The sequence below is a fragment of the Talpa europaea genome, assembly GCF_964194135.1.
Source record: "Talpa europaea genome assembly, chromosome: 13".
Classification (NCBI taxonomy): Eukaryota; Metazoa; Chordata; class Mammalia; order Eulipotyphla; family Talpidae; genus Talpa; species Talpa europaea.
In genome coordinates, this window is record NC_140080.1 from 57,015,017 (window position 1) to 57,035,771 (window position 20,755).

The window sequence follows — 20,755 nt, forward strand, 5'->3', positions numbered from 1 at the left end:
GCTATTTTCCAAGACCCCAGTCTCTGCTCTACCAAATCTTTAGGGTAAGCTTGTGAAGGGCATAACATAAACTGAATGTGGAAGTGCTCTGGTAACTCCAAGGGCTCTGCAAACATCTTTTCTGTTGGAAACCTAGGAAGGCAGAAAGGGCAAAAGAAAAGAGAAACTTGAAAGGAAGGTCTGGAATCTGGGGATGCAGGAGGCAAGATGGCTCCAAAAGCTGATGAGAATGCAAACCCAAAGAGGAAAATGTTACCACCATGCCCGAATCTGGACCAAGGAACAAGGCTCTTAACATCCAATGAATCATAAGATGATTGTTAAAAACTAAAGGAAAAAAATTCCCTCCCAAACTATCCACACAAAAGGCACATTTTGACTGAACAGAGTTCTGTGCTTGGAGATGGGGAAACATAGAATTGGCCTTAGGAGATATACAAGCCTTCGTTTTCCCATCAGCTTAAATCTTTTTTAAAGCTGCTTTTCTTGGCTGCGATTGCTCTAATAGACATTTCCTTCCAATTGTATGACCATCTGCTCCCCTTGGACTCTGAGGATTAAGGAGTTCTGGAACTCAACTCTCAGAATGACACCTGCTGCAAACTGGGAAAAGCTTTGTATTATCACAAAGTGCAGACTCCTCTAGTTGCCCCACCCAGCCCCACCCTACTCACTCCCCACAGATGAATTTTTTTTTTTTAAAGAGCTAACAGGAAAAATTCCACTGAGATACAACACCCACAAGAAGGGGGTGAGGTGGGGTAGGGATAGATGCTGATAAGCCCAAGTCAGTTTGTGATATCGGAGAGCAGGAACTCCAGACCCACTGAGCCACAACCTTAAGTTGGGAGGTAAAACTAATGCAGGGGAGTGACCCTGCCTTGCACCTGGGATCCTTGGTTGTCCTTCCCAGGCCAGGATGCCTCTGATTGCCTCGAATACTAACAGCAGTCAGCTGGATCGACACAAATTGAGTGGGAAGTTGTGACTTTCTGGAATTACTGCACAAAGTATGAATGATGCATGAAAGAAAACAATGCCCAGTCCAAGAAGGAGAAGAAGGATAGTGCTGTTTTCTAGTGGCGGCGCACCCAGCAGAGCAGAGAGGGCTCGAGCCAAGCTTGCCGGCCCATACAGTTACACCCCACAGCTCTGGCCTTACTGATATCATCTTTAAATAACCGACCAAACTACTAAAATCAAATCAAATCTACCAGTTTGTATTAAAATAAGAAACAAAACATATGCGCAACCATCCCAGGCCAGCCAGGTTCAATGTTGAATCAGGCAGAGAGAAAGAGAATATTGGAGCCTTCGGTATAGTTGATAGGCCTTTAATGCTCAATCAGGGGACCAGACTCACCTCAGAGCAGCAGGCAGGGAGGCAGCAACTGCTCCCCGCACCGTGTGTCTCCCCTCTTGCCCTTTGCTCCTGGGCCCAGGTGTCCATATTTACATATGCACATGTCCGTACCCGATGGCTTCTCTGCCCAGGTGTTCACAATTACAGGTGTGCATGCAATGCTCATGCTCCCAAGCACCCCCCACCCCCAGCAACACATAACCATGTATGAGAAATGAAACCTGGGAGGCAAGCAAGGCCGCAGGTAGTGGCTGTAGAGGCTGGCGGTGGGGAGCCAAAAAACACTCTGAGCCACTTCATTTTCCCTACAAGCAGGTTGGACAGTGTGAAAAATTATCTAGGGCCTCCCTGGTGGCACAAGGGGTTAAGACACAACCTATGAAACTATCTGCAGCCTCTGCAGCACAAGTTCGATCTCTGGCCGGCCAGAGAGCTACGCACATGACACAGCAGACCTCTCCTGTCTCGCCCGCTGCTCCCCTCAGCAGTGTATTTCAGTCAGTCTGCCTGTTCTGCTCCCCACTCTGTCTCTGGTGAACCCTCTCACCCCCCACACCTCTGGTCTGTACCCCAGCTCTTGTATGCATAAATAAATCTTAAAAAAAAGAAAAATTATCTAGTCCATTGCATTGACGCAATGACCAATATTTGCTAGAGAACAAAGGGCACATGTACACACACACACACACACACACACAAAACTCCTACTTTTCTATGGGAATCTCCTTCCTTGAAAGAGGTTGTGTTTTGAATAGCTGAGTACTGTGCAATTCACTGAAGGCACAAACTAAAACAGACACATTCTCTATTGCTCTGGGGACAGAGGTCATGCCACAAAGGCCAGCAGCCCCAGACCTGTTATCATTTTCCATTATGTATCCACAGCCAAGGAGGGAACATCTTTTTTTCTCATTGGTAAAATGGGGATGCTGGTATTCATTTTGAGGGCTTTGCAAGAAATAAACTAACATATGGAATGAAGGGCCCTAACACCATGCCTGACATACAAAAGGTTCTTTGTTTTCAAAAAAGTGATTTCTTAAAATGCCACGCATCACATAAAAACCCTTTCTGCCTTCACATGAAGATATCCAAATTTGTGGTCTGGAATCTACAACTGTTCAGGTATGCAAAGAGAACATCATCGAATCCTTCTAAAAAAATGCACATGTTCTTTGCCTCTACCGCCCATGACACTTGGTCCCATGTCACAGTGAAGCACAAATTTGTCCTCTCTCTGTATGGCCTCCTGAGCCCCCACTCCTAGCTGACTCTCCCCCAGGCTCAGAGTATATTCAGTGTCGCCCTTTGGTTTCTTCACTTCTCTCTTAAAATATGCAGAATCTTCACTTTATAATTCTTCACCTACTTGGTTACTACCAACTCCCTTCCCCACCAAAGCTTTTGGAACACATAAGATTCCTGGGTGACGGGATTTCCTCACAAGGGACTCCCATAATCTCACAGATTACAGTGCCTGTACCCCACTGACCTGAAATTCTGTGCTGCAAAAAGCAAGTTTTTCCTGTTAGTTTTCTGGACCTCTCAGACTCCCAGGCTTCTCCTCCTTGTCTCTAAGAGGGAGACTGCTTCTCTAGAGCCTTGGCTCTGCTCTCTCCCTTGCTTCTCTTCATGACCCTAAAAGCTCAGCTCTACTCCCGCTACATTAGGGTCAAGCAGGCTCACACCTGCCACTCATTCACTCAACACTCACCAGCTGCTAAACTGCATTTCTGGCTATAGCATTTTGGCCAACCTCCAGTCTCAAACTTCTACTATCGCCATCTGGAGGGGGTTTGGATGAGTTTCAAAAATACCCTCACTTCCACAGGTCTAAGTGTCTAAGGCTCAACTAATGAAGACCTCATCTGACAATACCTGTGCACTGAGGGGAGCTGTTTGGACATCTGGACTCATCAAAAACAACTGAGAAATCCATGTCACCCAGCCATCTAAGTATAAAAGTAATGTTTAAAAATAAAAGGAGGGTGTCCCTGGTGGCATAGGGATTAAAGTCTCAGTGCTATCAAGCTACTGCCAGTCACGGAGGCGTGAGTTCAATTCCCCGCCAGGGAGCTGACTCACATGGTAAAGCAGACCTCTCCTGTCTCGCCCGCTGCTCCCCTCAGCAGTGTATTTCAGTCAGTCTGCCTGTTCTACTCCCCACTCTGTCTCTGGTGAATTCTCTCACCTCTTGCACCTCTGGCCTACACCCCAGTTCTTGTATGCATAAATAAGTCTTTAAAAAGAATTTTTTAAAAAGAATTCTTCTCAACCCCACCGAATGGGAGAAAATTTTTGCACACAACACTAACGATAAAGGACTGATCACAAAAATCTACAAAGAGCTGAAGAGACTCAACAAAAACAAAGAAAATAATCCAGTCAAAAAATGGGCAGAAGAACTAAAAAGAAACTTCTCCAAAGAGGAAATGCAAATGGCCAACAGGCATATGAAAAAATGTTCAACTTCACTTGTCATCAGGGAAATGCAAATCAAAACTACAATGAGATACCATCTTACACCAGTGAGAATGGCACATATTAAAAAAACTAGCAACAACAATTGTTGGCAAAGTTTTGGAGAAAAAGGAACTTTCCTGCACTGCTGGTGGGAGTGCAAACTGGTCCAACCACTATGGAGAGCTGTGTGGAGATTTCTGGACCTACTAAACATAGAGCTTCCATATGATCCAGCAATTTCACTCCTAGGTATTTACCCAAATGACACACAGAAACATTAATTCCAAAGGGCACCTGCACCCCTATGTTTATAGCAGCACTATTTACAATAGCTAAGCTTTGGAAACAACCCAAATGCCCAAAAATAGATGAGTGAATCAAGAAGATGTGGTATATATACACAATGGAATATTACTCAGCAATCAAAAAAAGATAAACTCATGCAATTTGCAGCAACATGGATGGAGCTGGAAGGGATCATGCTCAGCGAAATAAGCCAGAAAGAAAAAGAAAAATACCGGATGGTCTCACTCATAGCAGGAATCTAGAAAACTTAAATAAGAGACCAGGAAAAAGAATGACTATAATAAAGAAAAAATCAAAATCAACAAGCAACTATAAACCAGAGACACACTACAGGGGCTGGGGGGAGAGGAGGGATTGGGGTCAAAACAAGGGGGGTGCAATTAAATGGGGAATATAGCCAAGATGAAAATGCATACATTGTGCAAAAATGAAAAATGTGAGAAATATATAAAAAATAAAAATAAAATTTTTTTTAAAAATCATAAGGTTAAAAAAAAGAATTCTTCTCCCTTTGGTTTCATTCAGCCACTAATCCTCAGAATTTAGGAAGCATTTAGTAGCTGAAAAATAAGAGAAACCATTCCTTTACTATCACCAAAGAAACAAAGAGGTCAAGAATGAATAAGCTGAGACTCCCTGGTGGCACAAGGGGTTAATAAGCACAGCACTATGAAGCTGTCCGCAGCCTCTGCAGCAGGAGTTCCATCCCCGGCCGCAAGGGAGAAACCCACATGGCGCAGCAGACCTCCCCTGTCTCACCCGCTGCTCCCTTCAGCAGTGTATTTCAGTCAGTCTGCCTGTTCTGCTCCCCACTCTCTCTGGTGGGTCCTCTCACCCCCCACATCTCTGGCCTGTACCCCAGCTCTTGTATGCATAAATAAATAAATCTTTAAAAAAAAAGATTGAATAAGCTGCTTAATCAAGATCTTCAACTTGATCAGTTAAAACTTTTTAAAGTATCACACATGCAGAACTTAAAAAGTAAAAACACACTTGAATTATTTACTGGCTATTATTGAAGAAATTATTGAAGAATAATTCACTAGCTATTATTAAAGAAAAATAGCCGGGTTACTTATTTTGGTTTCATTTAATAAAACAACAGAAACATCTGTCATTTCTTATAGCAATTTTTGTTGAACTTCCCAGTGGGTGGCAGAAATATACTCCAGCTGTCTTTCATTAACCTGCTGATCTGGAGGTAATTCTTTCCCCATTGATGATGGGCAATCTGTTTTGCTGTGTTTTGGTCAAACATAACAATTAAATCATCATTTGATTTTCCAAGCACTAAAATAATTTCAGGAAAGAACCCCATCTTTTAAAAACATTATTTCAAAACCAAATGAAAAATTAATCTATCGATGAGTTATCGCAGATTACAGACTAAGGTTACACCAAACCACGAAACCCAATTCTTGTGTACAAGGAACAGTCCTAATAATTTTAATTTTAAAGATATCCAGCCAATTGTGTTCAATATTTAGCTCATGTCCCTATTTTGACAATGCAAAAATCTTACCCGAGTCTCATTTCACTGGCTGATGGCCGTAGACTGTGAGGTCTACAACATAGATTACAAGTACAGGTGAAGTTGAAAGTCCTGTATGCCTCTGACAATTGACCCAATCAATGTGACAGCCAACAATTGGATTTCCTTTTCTCCATGTATTTGAAAATGGGGGCTCTGCTAAGCTGTGGTTGTTGTTGAATTACCCTTCTCTGTCTGCTATTTCCTGTACAGGAGCAACATGTGGAGTGATTCAGGATCCACTTCCCACCCCAGGCTCATCTGCTGCCTTCTGGAAAAAGGTTTCCTGGGGTACATACAAGTTTCAGTCTGTCCCTTTGCTTTGCCAAAGACAGATCCGCCTACTGGCTATTCTTTACTGTAATAACAACTGTGCTGTAAGACAAACAACTTATTCTTAGGGGAAAACAATTTCAACCATCACATTTGGTCACATGGAGTCATCCTCTGATATCTGACTTACACAGAAACACAAATACTTGCTGAATGACAGCTGAATGAATGTGATGTAGTTAATGGAATTTGTGCTTTACTACATTGCTTCCTCTTTTTTTTTTTAAGATGGTGAAATCTTTATAAGCAAAAAGATGATTAATTCTTCCCTTTGTCTTGAAGGATCTTTCTCTCCTGACAATCTCTTAGTCAAATACCCAAATCCAACCCTAAAAGAACAACCACATACGTTTGGTAGGTTAAAACTGAAGTGCTCTGTACTTGGATAACCTATAACACTGGAGAGGTCGGTTTGTTGGGGACATTTGGACAAAACCTGCCTGTGTTAGGACACTAGCTAGAGCAAACCCCTCAGCTAATCCCACATTTGAATGTTCCTAGCAGTATACATTTTGGGATCTTCTGTGTGCCCCAGAATACACAATGTGGATCTAATTAGGTCCAGCTGCCTTATGTTAGTACTGAATTTGAAAAGAGAGAGAGAAGCGGGGGTGGGGGCTTTGTTCATTCCCTCCTCTGCCCTGGTGATCAAAAACTCGCAAGGCGTGCCCATCCTCAGTGATCACTCAGAGCAACACACGCTTCCTAAATACCCCAGCGAGCTGGGGCCTCGCTCAGCTCTCGAACTTTTCAGCTGCTCAGCTTCCAACCGCTCTGGAAAAGATTTACCACCCGCTGGAGCCCAGCGCTCCGACCCCACCCCCACCCCCCTGCCGGGTCGGGCGCGCCCCGCCCGCTCCTCGGCCCGATGACTTACACCAGCGGACAGGGCATCTGGCTCCAGGGACAGTTGTACTGAGCCTGAATAAAACTCTCACTTCCCTCCTGGACGGAGCAGCTCACATTCTTGTGCACGATGTAGGCGCACCAGTTCCTGGGATGAAGGAGAGGGTGGAGAGGGGCACGGTGTTACCCCAAAGAACAGTGAGGCGGGGGATTGGGGACGAGTCCATACAGCCCCGACCAGGTGGGGTCCAGGAGCCCTGGTGCCAGTGGAGGTGGAGGCTCGGCAGAGCAGGTCGGGAAGGACGCGGGGGCGCCTCCGGAAGGCGAGCACCTTTACCTCACCAAAGACCGGGAAAAGAAAAGCGCCCAGGGTCCCCAGAAATTTCTAGGAATAGCCCCTGCTCGCCCTGCTCTTCGGGACACTCCCCGCGCGCCACAGCCGAGGATATCACTGCTAGAGGCGCAGGAGGTCCCTGGGCGCCCCGCGCCGGCTGGGGAGCGCAGCGCGAGCCCGGGGAGGCGCGCAGGGAGGTCCCAGCTGCGGCTCTTCGCCTCCGCGTGGCTCCGCGGCGGGTCGGGGATGGGTAGGCGGGGGCCCGGGGGTCTTGGGGAAAGCCTGGGGCGAAGAGGGGAGCGGCGTACTTACTTGCTCCGGGCGCTGGGGCGCGCTGGGTGCCGGGGCGGCGGGGCGGCGTGACACAGCCCCGCGCCACCCAGGGCCAGCAGCGCCAGCAGCGCCAGCAGCGCCAGCGCCCAAGGCCAGGGCGCGCGGGGCCGGGGCCGGGGCCGCTGCCACATCCTCTGCCCGGGGTGCACGCCCCGCCTGCGGGATCCGGAGCTCAAAGGGTCCCGGCCAGCGCCGAGAGGCTGCGGTGGAGAGGGCGCGGCCAGAGAAGGCAGGAGGCTCGCGCGCTTTGCCGCGCCCCCACCCGCGCTCCGCGGCCGCCCCCTCCCGCCTTGCGCTCCAAGTTCGCCTTTTCCGCCCCGTGCGCCCGCTCCGGTGCTGGTCCCCGAGTGACGCGCAGGTCGCCCCCGGGGCCGCCCTCTTTATTTGACTTCCCTCTCCGAAACGCGATGCTTCCCTCACGCGTCTCCCTGTCTCCAGGCCCCCTGCCTCTCTGCAGGGGGTGGGGTGAGAGGGCTAAAGGGTTTGAGAGAAGGGTCCACATCACAGAATTTCCAATTACTCATTCCTTTGGTCTCTTCCCAGAAGCCGAGCAACTCTGCCGCCCACCTTCCAGCAGGCGCGCCCCGGCCCCTCGGGAAGCGGCGGCAGGCGAGGGTCTGGCAGCCCTCGCGTCGCGCCCGGGTGCCGGCTCCCCAGGGTGAGTGAGGGACATCTTTATCAGTCCTGGCAGGGCCTCCACTTGGATTTCCTCCTCTGTCAAGACGCCACCATTTCCCTCATTTGGACTTTGGGGAGAAACGAGCACGGATCCTTTTTCTTAGCCGGATTTTTGCTTATGTATCCAATTAAGTTTCCAAGTCAACTTTCGGGGCATCAGGGGGACAGGAGAAATGACGCCCCCGCCTCTTTCCAGCAGCTTCTGAAGCACAGCATCAGACTCTTCATAGCCGCTACGCTCATTTTTGAAAGATAACCTCACAGCCTCTGCTTCTTAACGTTCTGGATGAAATTTTTTTTCTATCAATATTAAAATTAGTGATTTCATGATGGTTGTTCTCTTCACAGTTCACACTGCTAGAGTAGTCTTTTTCCTTGCTTGCCTATTTTCTGCTATTCTTGAGTTACCCTAATCTACCAAATTCTTTTGGAGATAAAGCAACTCCACAGAAGTTATGGAAAATTCTCCACTAAAGGGTTCTATTTTCTGGGTGTTGGAGAGAGCTATGTACCTGAGTTAACCTGCTGTATCTCACGAACACTAGAGTGAGTTATTTACAGCCCACTAGATTAACTGCAGTATCTGTGCGCTATCAGGTCCTGTCAGCTGTGAGTGGTTTTCTGTAGGAGAAATCTTTGCTCTGTTCCCCACTTCACTCAATGAAGCCATTGGTCCATTTCATTTGATGATGTTGTTGGGCCTTTTGATTTGCAAACAGAAAAAAGAAAATTCTCTAAGTAGAAGCTTCACAAAAACCAAATAAAAGAATTATACCATGTAAGGACAAAATCTGTCTGTGAACTCTCTAAAATGAAGATCATGCAAATAATGGACTGAAGTCATCTCAGCCTTCAAAAGAGTCACCCTGAGGAGAAAATAACAGAAGGGGAGAAAAAGCAGTCTTGTGTAATACAATATGTATCACCCTGTGTGACTTCCCGATCCTCCTCCTAACACCATTTTTTTGTTATAGGGGAGAAAGAGCAGAGAAACAAAAGTGACAGAAGGAAAAGATGGAGGCAGCACACAAGTTATGTATGCCTACAAGTTATGCATGCAGCTAACAACCATAACCCTTCAATCAGGTGATACTCCCCAGCTGGAGAGGAGAGTTGAACTCATAAGGTTGAATCTATTTTTTCAAAATCAGTTATCTTAGGAAGCAGTAGTCTCATTCAAGAGTGAAGGAACCAACTTTTCACTGCAATGATTACATTATTTAGTTATAAATGGCATTTGTCAGTAAATAAATTTTGTTCAGAGAATCTGTAACTTGCTAGGCATTCTGCAAAAATATGAAAGACTCCAGGGTGAGCCAAAAATGACGTGGGCTCTGTGTTCACAGAGCTCCCGGGCACACCTATGCAACATAAAGTTTCTGGTGTATGGTCCATTCAGTGAGATGATATTTGTCAAGTGTTGCTCTGGACACATGCTCTGCATACCTTGTGTGCGCTACTCTGGGAAAACGGGAAAAGACTGGCTCTCAGAGCTCTTGAAGTTACGATCTCAAGAGACATTCCTTTTCTCTAGCCAGAGAAAGGGACACATCAAATTCAGAAACCAAAGAGACCTCCAGAAGATGGAAGAAAGTTTTCTGAGGATAGAGTTTAAGCTCATTAGGAGACAGACTAATTGATCTGGTCATCTGGGTTATGCAGACATAATTGACAGAATGCTACAAGTTTGAGTCAAGTATGCTATAAATCACCAACTACCTTAAATGAGTGCTGGAAAGCTGTCAATTTCCTATTAAAAAATGGAAGGAAATTCTTTTGTTTTTAAAACAAAAGTGCCCTAAGTAACTTGTATTCTTTGATTGTGCCCAACTTACCCAAAGCAAAAATGCAAAGAAGAACTAGTTCATAAAATTCATTCCATTACTGTTGGTTTTGATAAAAGATGCCCATGAAGTTCTATACTTAGGGACACTTCTTGTGAAGCAGTAAGCCTGCTAGGTCCCCAGGACATCCAGACTCCCCCTCTTCAGTTACCTAATGGAGGGGGCTGGGTACATTCCCCCCAGCCCCATGCTCAGTCATCTGGGCACAGGATATTTCATCAAGATGAACAGATTTGCATTAGGATGTGGTCAAGAGTCACAGGACTAGCCAGGGTTGGCCCACCCTTCTCTGTTCTCATCTTTTTTCTATAGAACTCAAAAAAAAAAAACAAAAAAAAAACCCAAGTCCTCCTGCTTTCTAGGTGTACTTTTAGGTGTCCTTACTGCTTCTTTGTGTTGCGTAGCAAATGATGGAAAAAGAATGTTTGCAAACTGAATATCTTGAATAAATTTTGATTGCAAAGCATTTCTAAAATAATACATGCTAAGACTATGTCTGACACATTCATAAGTTAGTGATAAGATGCATGCACTTATGTTTTTTCAAAATGCAACTTGGTAGGAAAGTGTCTCAGACTGCACCATGTAGCCTAGTTTTTGTTTTGGAAAGCCACGCTTCAGCTGATACAATTTTGTTTAGCTCCATTTGACATAGGCATTGCATTGAACAAGGCATCCTCAGAATGAAGTCAATGAGTCCCCAGACATCAACATTTACAAACAACAGCTACTTTCCTGTCTTGTCAAATGCTTTGCTCAACTAGGCTGACAGAACAAAGGACAATTGCTCTCTTCAGTTTCCTTTAACTTACTTATTTGCAAATATTCCATTTGCTTAAGATTCAAAATGTCAATATGTCGTGAACCAAAGACTGATTTGTCATTCAATTACTTCAGTGGCAGTGTTAAGGATTATGACTATTGTTTTATAGTCATCTTTCTTGAAAGATACAGGGAAAATTTTCCCTGTCTTGATCGGGAATATGTACAGTCTTAATACATTTGAAACTATCACCTGAGAAATTCAAAACTGTGAAAATTTGAAATTATACCTGACATCACATAAGCAGAAAAAAAGTGTTCATACAATGGAGTTGGTGTACTCTTAACAACTGTATACCTTCCCCTCCATAGAAGAATGATCTTGGACAAGTTAATAAGACTATTCTTCTCCATGTTCTCCCCTGAAAATGAGAATGGCTCAGGTGCTATCGGGAGAACTAGTTGAGCTATCATATGTAATTTGCTTCGCATAGTGCCTGGCACACAATCAGTAGAAAATACTTATCTGATAAATACTGATAATTGTTATCATTACCCTTATACTCTGCAACATATTTGCAACCAGAATCAGGAGCCTTGTCATCCTTTTGTTCTGCCAACTGACACAGGAAGTTGACTATCTACTGCAGTTCTTTCCAGATTAGAAATACAAAGAAGTAACAATTGAGAGGACATGTCTCTGAATGAGTCTGAATGCGCTATTTGGGAATAGAATACCGAGCATATGACTTCCAGTTCAGTTTTCTTTCTATTGCTCTCCAAGAGAAAACACATAACTCATCTTATTTAGGAGATTTCATCCTCTACATTACAAAGAAATTTATTTTAGGACAATTCAACAAGAGCTTAGGAGGATTAGTAGCACTACAAAAATAAATCTGGGTCATCAGTCAATTTAGGGGCAAATACTTCTTTCTCAAAAAGATGAAATTAATTAGTCATTCCACACTCCCCAATTTTTTTCAGATGCTTCTTAGTTCTAAGAATGCATCTTGCAACTAAAAGTAGACAAAATCAACATTTGAGAATTCTTTGCTGTCACATTTATGTGACGTATTTTGTTTGTTATAAGTTGCCAAAAGCACCTTATTTTTTCGACATCCTGTTCCGCAGGACATCCTGTCCCTTGGTCCTCTACACCCAGATGCCACAGACTCAGGTGTTGGCATGGGTCACGTGAGGACTGGCAAACACCTTGAAGTTCTCCTTCATGATGACTCTGGCTTTCTCCAAGACACTCCATATGGGCACAATTGGTCCTGAGGGCTGGGTGCGTCCAAATTGAGTTTCTCCATCTTGGGGACCAAGGATTTCCTTGGAAAGAGGATGGGCTTGGAGTAATATCCTTTGTTGCTGCACATGGTCTTCAAGGACTCAGTGGACTTGTTCTGCCATCTTAGATTATGGTCTGGTTTTTGAATACATTCTTTCTTCATAAGAAATAACTCATAGGGCCTCCCTGGTGGTGCAGGGGTTAAAGTCTCAGCACTATCAAGGTATCGCCAGTCACTGTGGCAAGAGTTTGATCCCCGGCCAGGGCAGTGACCCTCATGGTGCAGCAGACCTCTACTGTCTCGCCCAGTGCCCCCCTCAGCAGTGTATTTCAGTAGATTTGGCTGTTCTGCTCCTCACTGTCTCTGGTAAATCCTCTCACCCCCCAACCCCACCGCTGGCCTGTACCCCAGTTCTTGTATGCATAAATAAAAATGAATCTTGGGCCTCCCTGGTGGTGCAGCGGTTGAGCTCTGGGTTGCAAGGCTGCCCGCAGCCTCTGGAGCACCGGTTCTATCCCCGGCCGCCTGCAAGGGTCCCACATGGCACGCAGACCTCTCCTGCCACCCGCTGCTCCCCTCAGCAGTGTATTTCGTCACTCTGTCTATTCTGCTCTCTCTGCTCTGGCTCTGGTGAACTCTCTCACCCTCCCATACCTCTGACTGTACCCAGTGCTTGTATAAATAAATAAATAAATCTTTAAAAAAATTAAAATAAATATTAAATAACTCACAATAATAGGCTCTCAGAATTTTGTTTCCAAGACAGCTATAATAACTTAGGCAATAATGTACTCAGGTATATGAGCCACTTCAAATTATGTGTAGTTCATCGTTAATTGATGGGATGAGTTGATTGTTGTGGGATCAACAAAAACTTTCAAATTGGCAGAATGTGTTTGATGATTATGAAATACTTTGTTACATTTTAGCACAATCTTGGCCTATAACCATTAGAATAGTGCAGCGGCAGGAAGGCACAGAGCAAGATCTCTATGATCCAAGATGGATAAAGGAGAGTCCTGGAGCCCTCAGTGCCTTTTCAGGCTTTTATTGAGCTTTTTACACCATTTGTAGTATGGCACCCAGGTACACAGCAGGCAGGGGGCCTTGGGGCCTAGAAGCTGGCAGACCTCCCGGCCCCGGGTGAGTCTTCACTCTTTCTGGGCTCTCTGCGTTCTCTCATGGTCTCTGCTTCTCCTTTGCTGCTCTGCTGGTTCTGCTCTTATTCTTTGCTGCTTCCAATGGCATCCCGGTGACACCGCCCTAATAGGACCAGTCTCTCAGCCCAGGTGTGCCCACCTACGCATGCCCACACCCTACTCCAGGTGTCTGCTATCAGGCACACATGTAAGAACACAGGTGTCTATCATTAATACTAAAGGTGGAAGGGCGGAAAATCCTGACAATTTTCACTTACCCTACAAATAGTATTCATGAGCAAGTTTACTTTCTATTATTTTAGCTTCTGCAGTTCTAAATGATGTTTTAAGTATAGTCTATTCTAATTATTTAATATAGTGTATTCTATAAAGTTGCTGTGATCTCTGAATTAGCAAACACTGAACAATTTTTCCTAAGGGAAATAAAAGGCTAGGTTTCTACAAACCTCTTGCAGCGGCAGGATGACATAGGGCAGGGTCTCTATGACCAAGCAGATGGGTGAAGGAGTCGTCCTGGGGCCCTCAGTGGCTAGAGCTTTGTCTTGCTAGACTTCAGCTGGGAACAGGCACGTTGAGCGAGTCAAGCTTTTCACCACTCTGCACATGCGCACAAGTGCCTACACGAGGCTGCAGGTGTTGCTTTTGGAGTTAGAGTTGAGTACCCGCAAACTCAAACGCAGAATCTATGAATAATGCATATCAATTATATTCCAGTTCAAGCTGAGGAACAATAAGAAAATGCTGTATTTGGGAGGAGAAAGAAAAGTTGTTGAAATTTTGCGATCATCAAAAGGTCTGTTTTGTCAGTAAGTATGTGAAGATGTCGGACACCGTCGGAGGCAATGTGGGAGCCAAGGAAAAACAGATTTATTTATCGTTTGAATTGACTAGGAAGCAAGATATATATGTGTGAATTGACTTCAGAGCACTTACAAATTTACCTTCAGTGAAGAGAATACAGCATAGAAAAAAAACTGTACCAAGGGAATGATGATTAGAACTTGAGGCAGAGGATTGGGAGTGTTTTTATTTTTTGTTTTGTTTTGGCTTAAATCAACTACGCTATTACAAACGGACCTCCCCTCTTTCCATTTGTGGCAGCAGGAAGACCACTGAGCAGGTGTAAGGGCAGGAATTGGCACAGCGCAGATTTTCTAATCCAGCAGACCGGGTAAAGGAGGAGAGGAGAGTCCTCGGTGACTTTTCAGGCTTTTATTGGGATTTACCAGGCACACGGCAGGCAGGGGTGCTGGGGAGACGGGAGGCTGGCAGGCCTCCCAGCCCCCAGCAAGTCTTCACTCTATCTGGGCTCTCCGGCCTTCTCTCGTGGTCTCTGCTTCCCTCGCGGGCCTCCCTTCTCCATTTGTTCTGCTTCTCCTGGCGTCCCCGTGACGCCGCCCTTAAAAACCCAGTCTTAGCCCAGGTGAATCCCATCTATACATGCCCACACCCTACTCCAGGTGCCCGCCGTCAGGCACGTATTCAGGGCCGCAAGGATCCACCATTAAGCCCAATGGTGGGAGGGCAGAAAAGCCTGATACTTTTTACCTACCCTACACCATTCTTGCATGTGGATGTCTAGGAGGTAGGTGAGGCAGAGACATCAGATGGGATTGAAGAATAATGAGCATGAGGAAAAGGCACAAGCTGTGTTGCTGTGAAAGGGCACAGTATAGGTTGGCGAAGAAAACAATTCTAGTTATATTTTTTTCTTTATCTGAAGATAGGTAGGGTGACCAGCTGTCCTGATTTGCCCAGGTCAGTCCCAGGTTACTTTTATTATGCATCAGTTAATACTGTTATTTTTAGTGTCTCCTTTCATCTTCAAAAGTGCCTGGGTTTGGATGACAAATTATATGGTCATTCTAAGAGAGCTTAAATAAACTGAAAGTCACGCTATGTTTATATAAGCATAGTATTTATAAAGGCTAAAACATCAGATGTTATTGCAAATAATAAAATCAGAAAATAAGAAAGAATTGAAATGCTGTAAGTCACAACTTTACTGAGGCAAGTTCTTCTGTTATTGCCACATTCATTTTGGTGACATTCTGAAATTTATATTATTTTTTGAAAGTTTGATTAAGCACCGAAGACTTGGCTGTTTAGTTGGTTGTTGATGACACTCAATATTTGTATGAGCTTTCTTTGGCTCTGTGTTCTCAGATTTAATTACTTTTAAACTCATCCTCAGGAGCTAAGGACACAGTACTGAGGAGCCACATTCTATTTATTAATTGATGCTCTGGCCTGGTCACAGCACATTTAAATAGTGCAGAGCATGAAAGGTCCTACTCAAATGCAGTTCATAATCTAAGCCCCACTGGCATCTTTGATTTATTGGTTAAAAAGACTGAAACAACGTAAGTGATATACCACTGGCAGATAAAATTTGCTAGTAACTTTTGACTAATGGAAAATACCAAGTGAGACAAGAGTTTCATATTCAGAGAACATTGAGGGGTCAAGAAGTGTCTTTGTTTTCTATTACACTCTTACATGTTTTCTCGTAACTTTTAAAAATATAGCAACAAAATATTCCCTGATTATTCTGAGGTTTGATTTCCAAAGGGCTGTTTAGAGGCAAAGTGGTGCCAGGATTCTTGGGAAAAATAAGATTAGAAAAAAAGATACATTACTCAGTTCCAAAAATGTTTCAACCCTCAAAGAATCTCCCCCTTTAGCAATGGGTATTCCAATTTCATAAATATTTTTTAAAAATATTTATTTATTTATGTATATAAGAACAGGGGTACAGGCCAGAGGTGTGGAGGGGTGAAAGGATTCACCAGAAGCAGAGTGGGGAACAGAACAGGCAGATTGACTGAAATACACTGCTGAGGGGAGCAGCTGGCGAGTCAGGAGAGGTCTGCTGTGCCATCTGGATAGCTCCCTGGCCAGAGATCGAACTCGTGCTGCAATGGCTGCGGATAGCTTCTAGGTTGCGCCTTACTCTTGCGCCAACAGGGAGGCCCATAAATATTTCTTTTTTAAATAATATTTATAGGTTATGGTCTTCCAATCTTAATCTTATCAAGTGTAGAACTTTTATCAAAAAAATGCATCAACTCAATGAATGGGAAAAAAAAAAAAAAAGTGTTCACAAAGTGAACATGGCCCTGTAATCAACACCCAAATCTTGAAGCAAAACATGACCAACACACAGACCCCTTCGTGGCTCTTCCAAATCATTAATCCTTCCCCAAATTCAGTGTGACCTCCAACATCATCATTTAGTTTTGAATAAAGTTATGCTGAATTAAAACTGTTTGTCTTATATTTTATCCCTGTATCTGGCAGAGTGCCTGACACATATTTGTTTAATAACATTGGTTGAATTGATGAAAGAAGGCAGACAGGGGTCTGACTATTGCAAGATAGCTGACAAAATTAAGATACACAATATATAGGAGAGGAAGTGGCATTAAATTGGGGTGAGAACAGGGACCTGGGGATACTTAGTAACTATTTGAAACACAACTTTGAGGAAGAGTACAGTTCAGTTTGATCTTTTTTTTTTTTTTTTTAAAGATTGATTTATTTATTCATACAAGAACTGGGTACAGGCCAGATGCGCAGGAGGGTGAGAGGATTCACCAGAGCAGAGCAGGCAACAGAACAGGCAGACTGACGAAATACACTGCTGAGGGGAGCAGCAGGTGAGACAGGAGAGGTCTGCTCGCCATGTGGGACCCTTGCTGGCCGGCCGGGATTGAACTGGCGCTGCAGAGGCTGTAGACAGCTTCACAGTGCGCCACTCAACCGCCTGCGCCACTAGGGGAGGACCTTCAGTTTTATCTTTTAACACATGTAAACAACTTGGAATAAATCTCAAAATCATGTTAAGTTTTCTGTGTACCTCTACTCACTCAGATCATATCACATCCATTGTAACTGGTGAGGTGACCTCCAGAGGCTTTGTTTCCTTTCCTCACTTATAAATGGCCCCATGTTGCAGAAGCCCTCCACCTGCTCAATGCAGCCAAGAAATGACTGTTTTCAGCCCTTCTCCACCCCATTCCAAGGCCAGGTTAGTCAGAGAACAAAATAAGTCACCCTCTTCCTAGGCCAAAACATGTGACCTTTAGAGTGCTTCCCACCCTGATGCATGAGGTAATGAGGGGCCAAATAAGGTTGCAAATGTATGTTGTTTCAAAATTATGATTTTCCCTAACTGTACATTTAAAAAGCTGAAATTAAGAACTTAGAATTGCCATATAACTGCTTAGTCAGAGAAATCCGTCAGTTGTTGAGATAACAAAATTAAAATACATTTCAAGTTTTGGACTGATGTTTCTAAATTATTTCCAGGGAAATACAAATAAATTATGTCTTCTGATGGACAGATTGACAATGAATAATCTCTTTTAGGTTGGTGTTTTAATTCTCGAAGATATTTCAAAATTTGAAAGGAAGCAACTTTGGACAATAAAAACAATTTTTCTTAGAGGATGTTTGCCTCCAACTTGCCCCCCTTTGTCCAGAGATATATTGTACTTGATCAGAGATGGACCTTGAAAGGCACAGTGCAGGGCCTCCCTGGTGGCCTATGGGTTAAGTCTCAGCACTATTACCTCCAGGGTCTGAGTTCGATCCCCGCCAGGGAGCTAACCTACATATGGTGCAGCAGACCTCTCCTGTCTCACACACTGCTCCCCCCAGCAGTGTATTTCAGTGGACCTGCCTGTTCTTCTCCCCACTCTGTCTTTGCTGAATCCTCTCACACTCTGCACCTCTGGCCTACACCAGCTCTTCTATGCAATACATAAATCAATCTTTTTTTTTTTTTTTTAAAAAGGCACAGTGCAGAGCTAAAGCCCAAACTGGAGAAACATAAATCTTTTTTTTTTTTAAGAAGATTTATTTATTCATGCATACAAGAGCTGGGGTACAGGCCAGAGATGGGGAGTGAGAGGATTCACCAGAGACAGAGTGGAGAACAGCACAGGCAGATTGACCGAAGTACACTGCTGAGGGGAGCAGTGGGCGAGGCAGGAGAGCTCAGCTGCGCCATGTAGGTTTTTCTCTCTGGTCGGCCAGGGATGGAACTCACGCTGCAGAAGCTGGGGATTGCTTCATAGAGCGGTGCTTAACCCTTTGCGCCACCAGGGAGGCCCAAAACATAAATCTCTTTCATTCCACATTAAAACTAGTCTTCAGAAATAGGAATGTTAAATCCAGACACAAATCTAATTTCTTGAGGATTTATTTATTTATGCATACAAGAGCTGGGTACAGGCCAGAGGTGCTGGGGGTGAAAGGATTCACCAGAGACAGAGTGGGACACAGAACAGGCAGAATGACTGAAATACACAGCTGAGGGGAGCAAAAGGCCAGACAGGAGAGGTCTGCTGTGCCATGTGGGTAGCTCCCTAGTCAGGGATCGAACTTGTGCTGCAGTAGCTGTGGATTGCTTTACAGTGCTGATGTTTAATCCCTTGCGCCACCAGGGAGGCCCAGAAACAAATCTTATTTACCTGAAAGGGCTGAGAAGGGAAACTGGTTCTTTCTTCTTTTTACCTTTCTCAATTTTGATTGGGGGCCCTTAAGAAAACAAAATCTTGGGGGCCTCCCCAGTGGTGCAGCGGTTAAGCGCTGGGTTGCAAAGCTGCTGGAAGCCTCCGCGGTGCTGGTTCGATCCCCAGCTGCTCCCCGGCCACTGGAGGAGGGTCCCACATGGCGCGCAGACCTCTCCTGCCGCTCGCTGCTCCCCTCAGCAGTGTACTTTGGTCCTGCTGCCTGCTCTGCTCCCCGCTCTGGCTCTGGTGAATTCTCTCACCCTCCCGCGCTTGACTGTACCCAGTGCTTGTATAAATAAATAAATAAATCTTTAAAAAATATATATATATAATCTTGGTGTAATCAGTTTTTTTTTTTAAAGATTTATTTATGCATACAAGAGCTGGGGTGTAGGTCATAGGTGCGGGGATGAGAGGATTCATCAGAGAGAGTGGGGAACAGAACAAGTGGACTGATTGAAATACACTGCTGAGGGGAGCAGCAGGTGAGATAGGACAGGTCGGATGCGCCATGTGGATCACCTCCCTGACCAGGGATTGAAGTTGCGCTACAGTAGCTGTAGTTGCTTCATAGTACTGATGTTTAACCCCTGCAACACCAGGGATGCCCTGTTATCAGTTCTTCTGTGTGAAATTTTCTCCAGGCCTGAAGAACTTCAGCTCCACTTATAAGAACATGACAGTTCTTACCTGTTTTCTGAAGCTTTCCCTAGCCTCTGGATCCTCTCAGGCGTTTGCAATATATAACAGAATTACTGGAGTCAATAGCAACAAATCAACAAGACAGTTAATCTAATAGAAAAATAGACAAAAGACTGGTATCTCCACTTCGCAAAAGTAGAAATAGAAACTCAGATAACCAATAAAAATATGCTTAACCTCAATAATAACGATGGGAGTGCAAAATATTATTTCTAATCTAGACAAATAAATACAACAGAAGGACAAAATGGTGAGTGTATGAACATGGACAGAAAGGCTAATACACTGTTTGCACTGTGTAAACTAGAGCAAATTCTTTGGGAAACCATTTTTTTAAAAAAAGATTTATTTATTTTATGTACACAAGAACTGGGGCACAGGCTGGAGGTGTGGGGGGGGTGAGAGGATTCACCAGAGACAGAGTGGAGAACAGAACAGGCAGATCTACTGAAATACACTGCTGAGGGGAGCAGCAAGCGAGTCAGGAGAGGTCTGCTGTGCCATGTGGGTCACCTCCCTGGCCGGGGATCGAACTCGTGCTGCAGTGGCTGCGGATAGCTTCATAGGTTGCGTCTTAAACACTTGCGCCACCAGGGAGGCCCGGGAAACCATTCTGCACTACTTTCATATTTGAATAGTATTCACAAAAATCCATTAATCACATCCTAGACACAATATATAGATGATCTTCACATTTACAACGGGAGACTATGTCAAAATGTTCCAGAAGTATTGTTTCTAACAGTCAAAAAAGGGAAACAATTATTCATTAAAATGGATGAATTGTGGTACATCATTATTAGATTATATGACAATAAACAAGGATGAAATACTGATATGAACATCAGTAAGGGTGACTCTCACAAATGTTAGGTTTCTGGTATGATTTTTTTAATGTATGTAAAGTTTAGAAACGCCCCTAAACTATGCTGTATAGGGATGCATACTAGTTAGTAAAATTACAAACTAGACAGACGAGAGAAGCAAGGCAGGATAGGGTTACCTCCAGAGACAAGGAAGGGTGAGAGAACAGAAGGGGATATGGGGGCCTTCAGGGCAGTGTCCTTGTGCTTGAACTTGTAGTTAGTTATTAAATGGATGTTTGTGCCACATACATATTAACACAAACGAAACATACATATCTCACAATAAAATAATCTCTTAAAAAGTAAACGTGGCAAAATGTAGATCTGTACCCCTTACCTTCTCCTGAAAAAAAAAAAAACTCTTCTGGGTGCTGCTTTGAAACACAGAAATAGGGGGCTTCCCTAGTGATACAAGGGCTT

General features: G+C 44.3%; 1 protein-coding gene across 3 annotated transcripts in view; it reads right to left on the minus strand.

Moving 5' to 3' along the window:
• EMILIN2 (elastin microfibril interfacer 2) overlaps positions 1 to 7,640 on the minus strand; it is a gene marked incomplete at both ends in the record, with an annotated part of 48,925 nt that extends 41,285 nt beyond the window's left edge. For all 3 annotated transcript variants that reach the window (XM_084252370.1, XM_084252371.1, XM_084252369.1), the window contains 2 exons: positions 6,874 to 6,990; positions 7,489 to 7,640. In XM_084252370.1, coding sequence (XP_084108496.1) covers positions 6,874 to 6,990; positions 7,489 to 7,640 — 269 coding nt within the window. The remainder of the gene's footprint in view (positions 1 to 6,873; positions 6,991 to 7,488) is intronic.
• Positions 7,641 to 20,755: the final 13,115 nt, after the last annotated feature.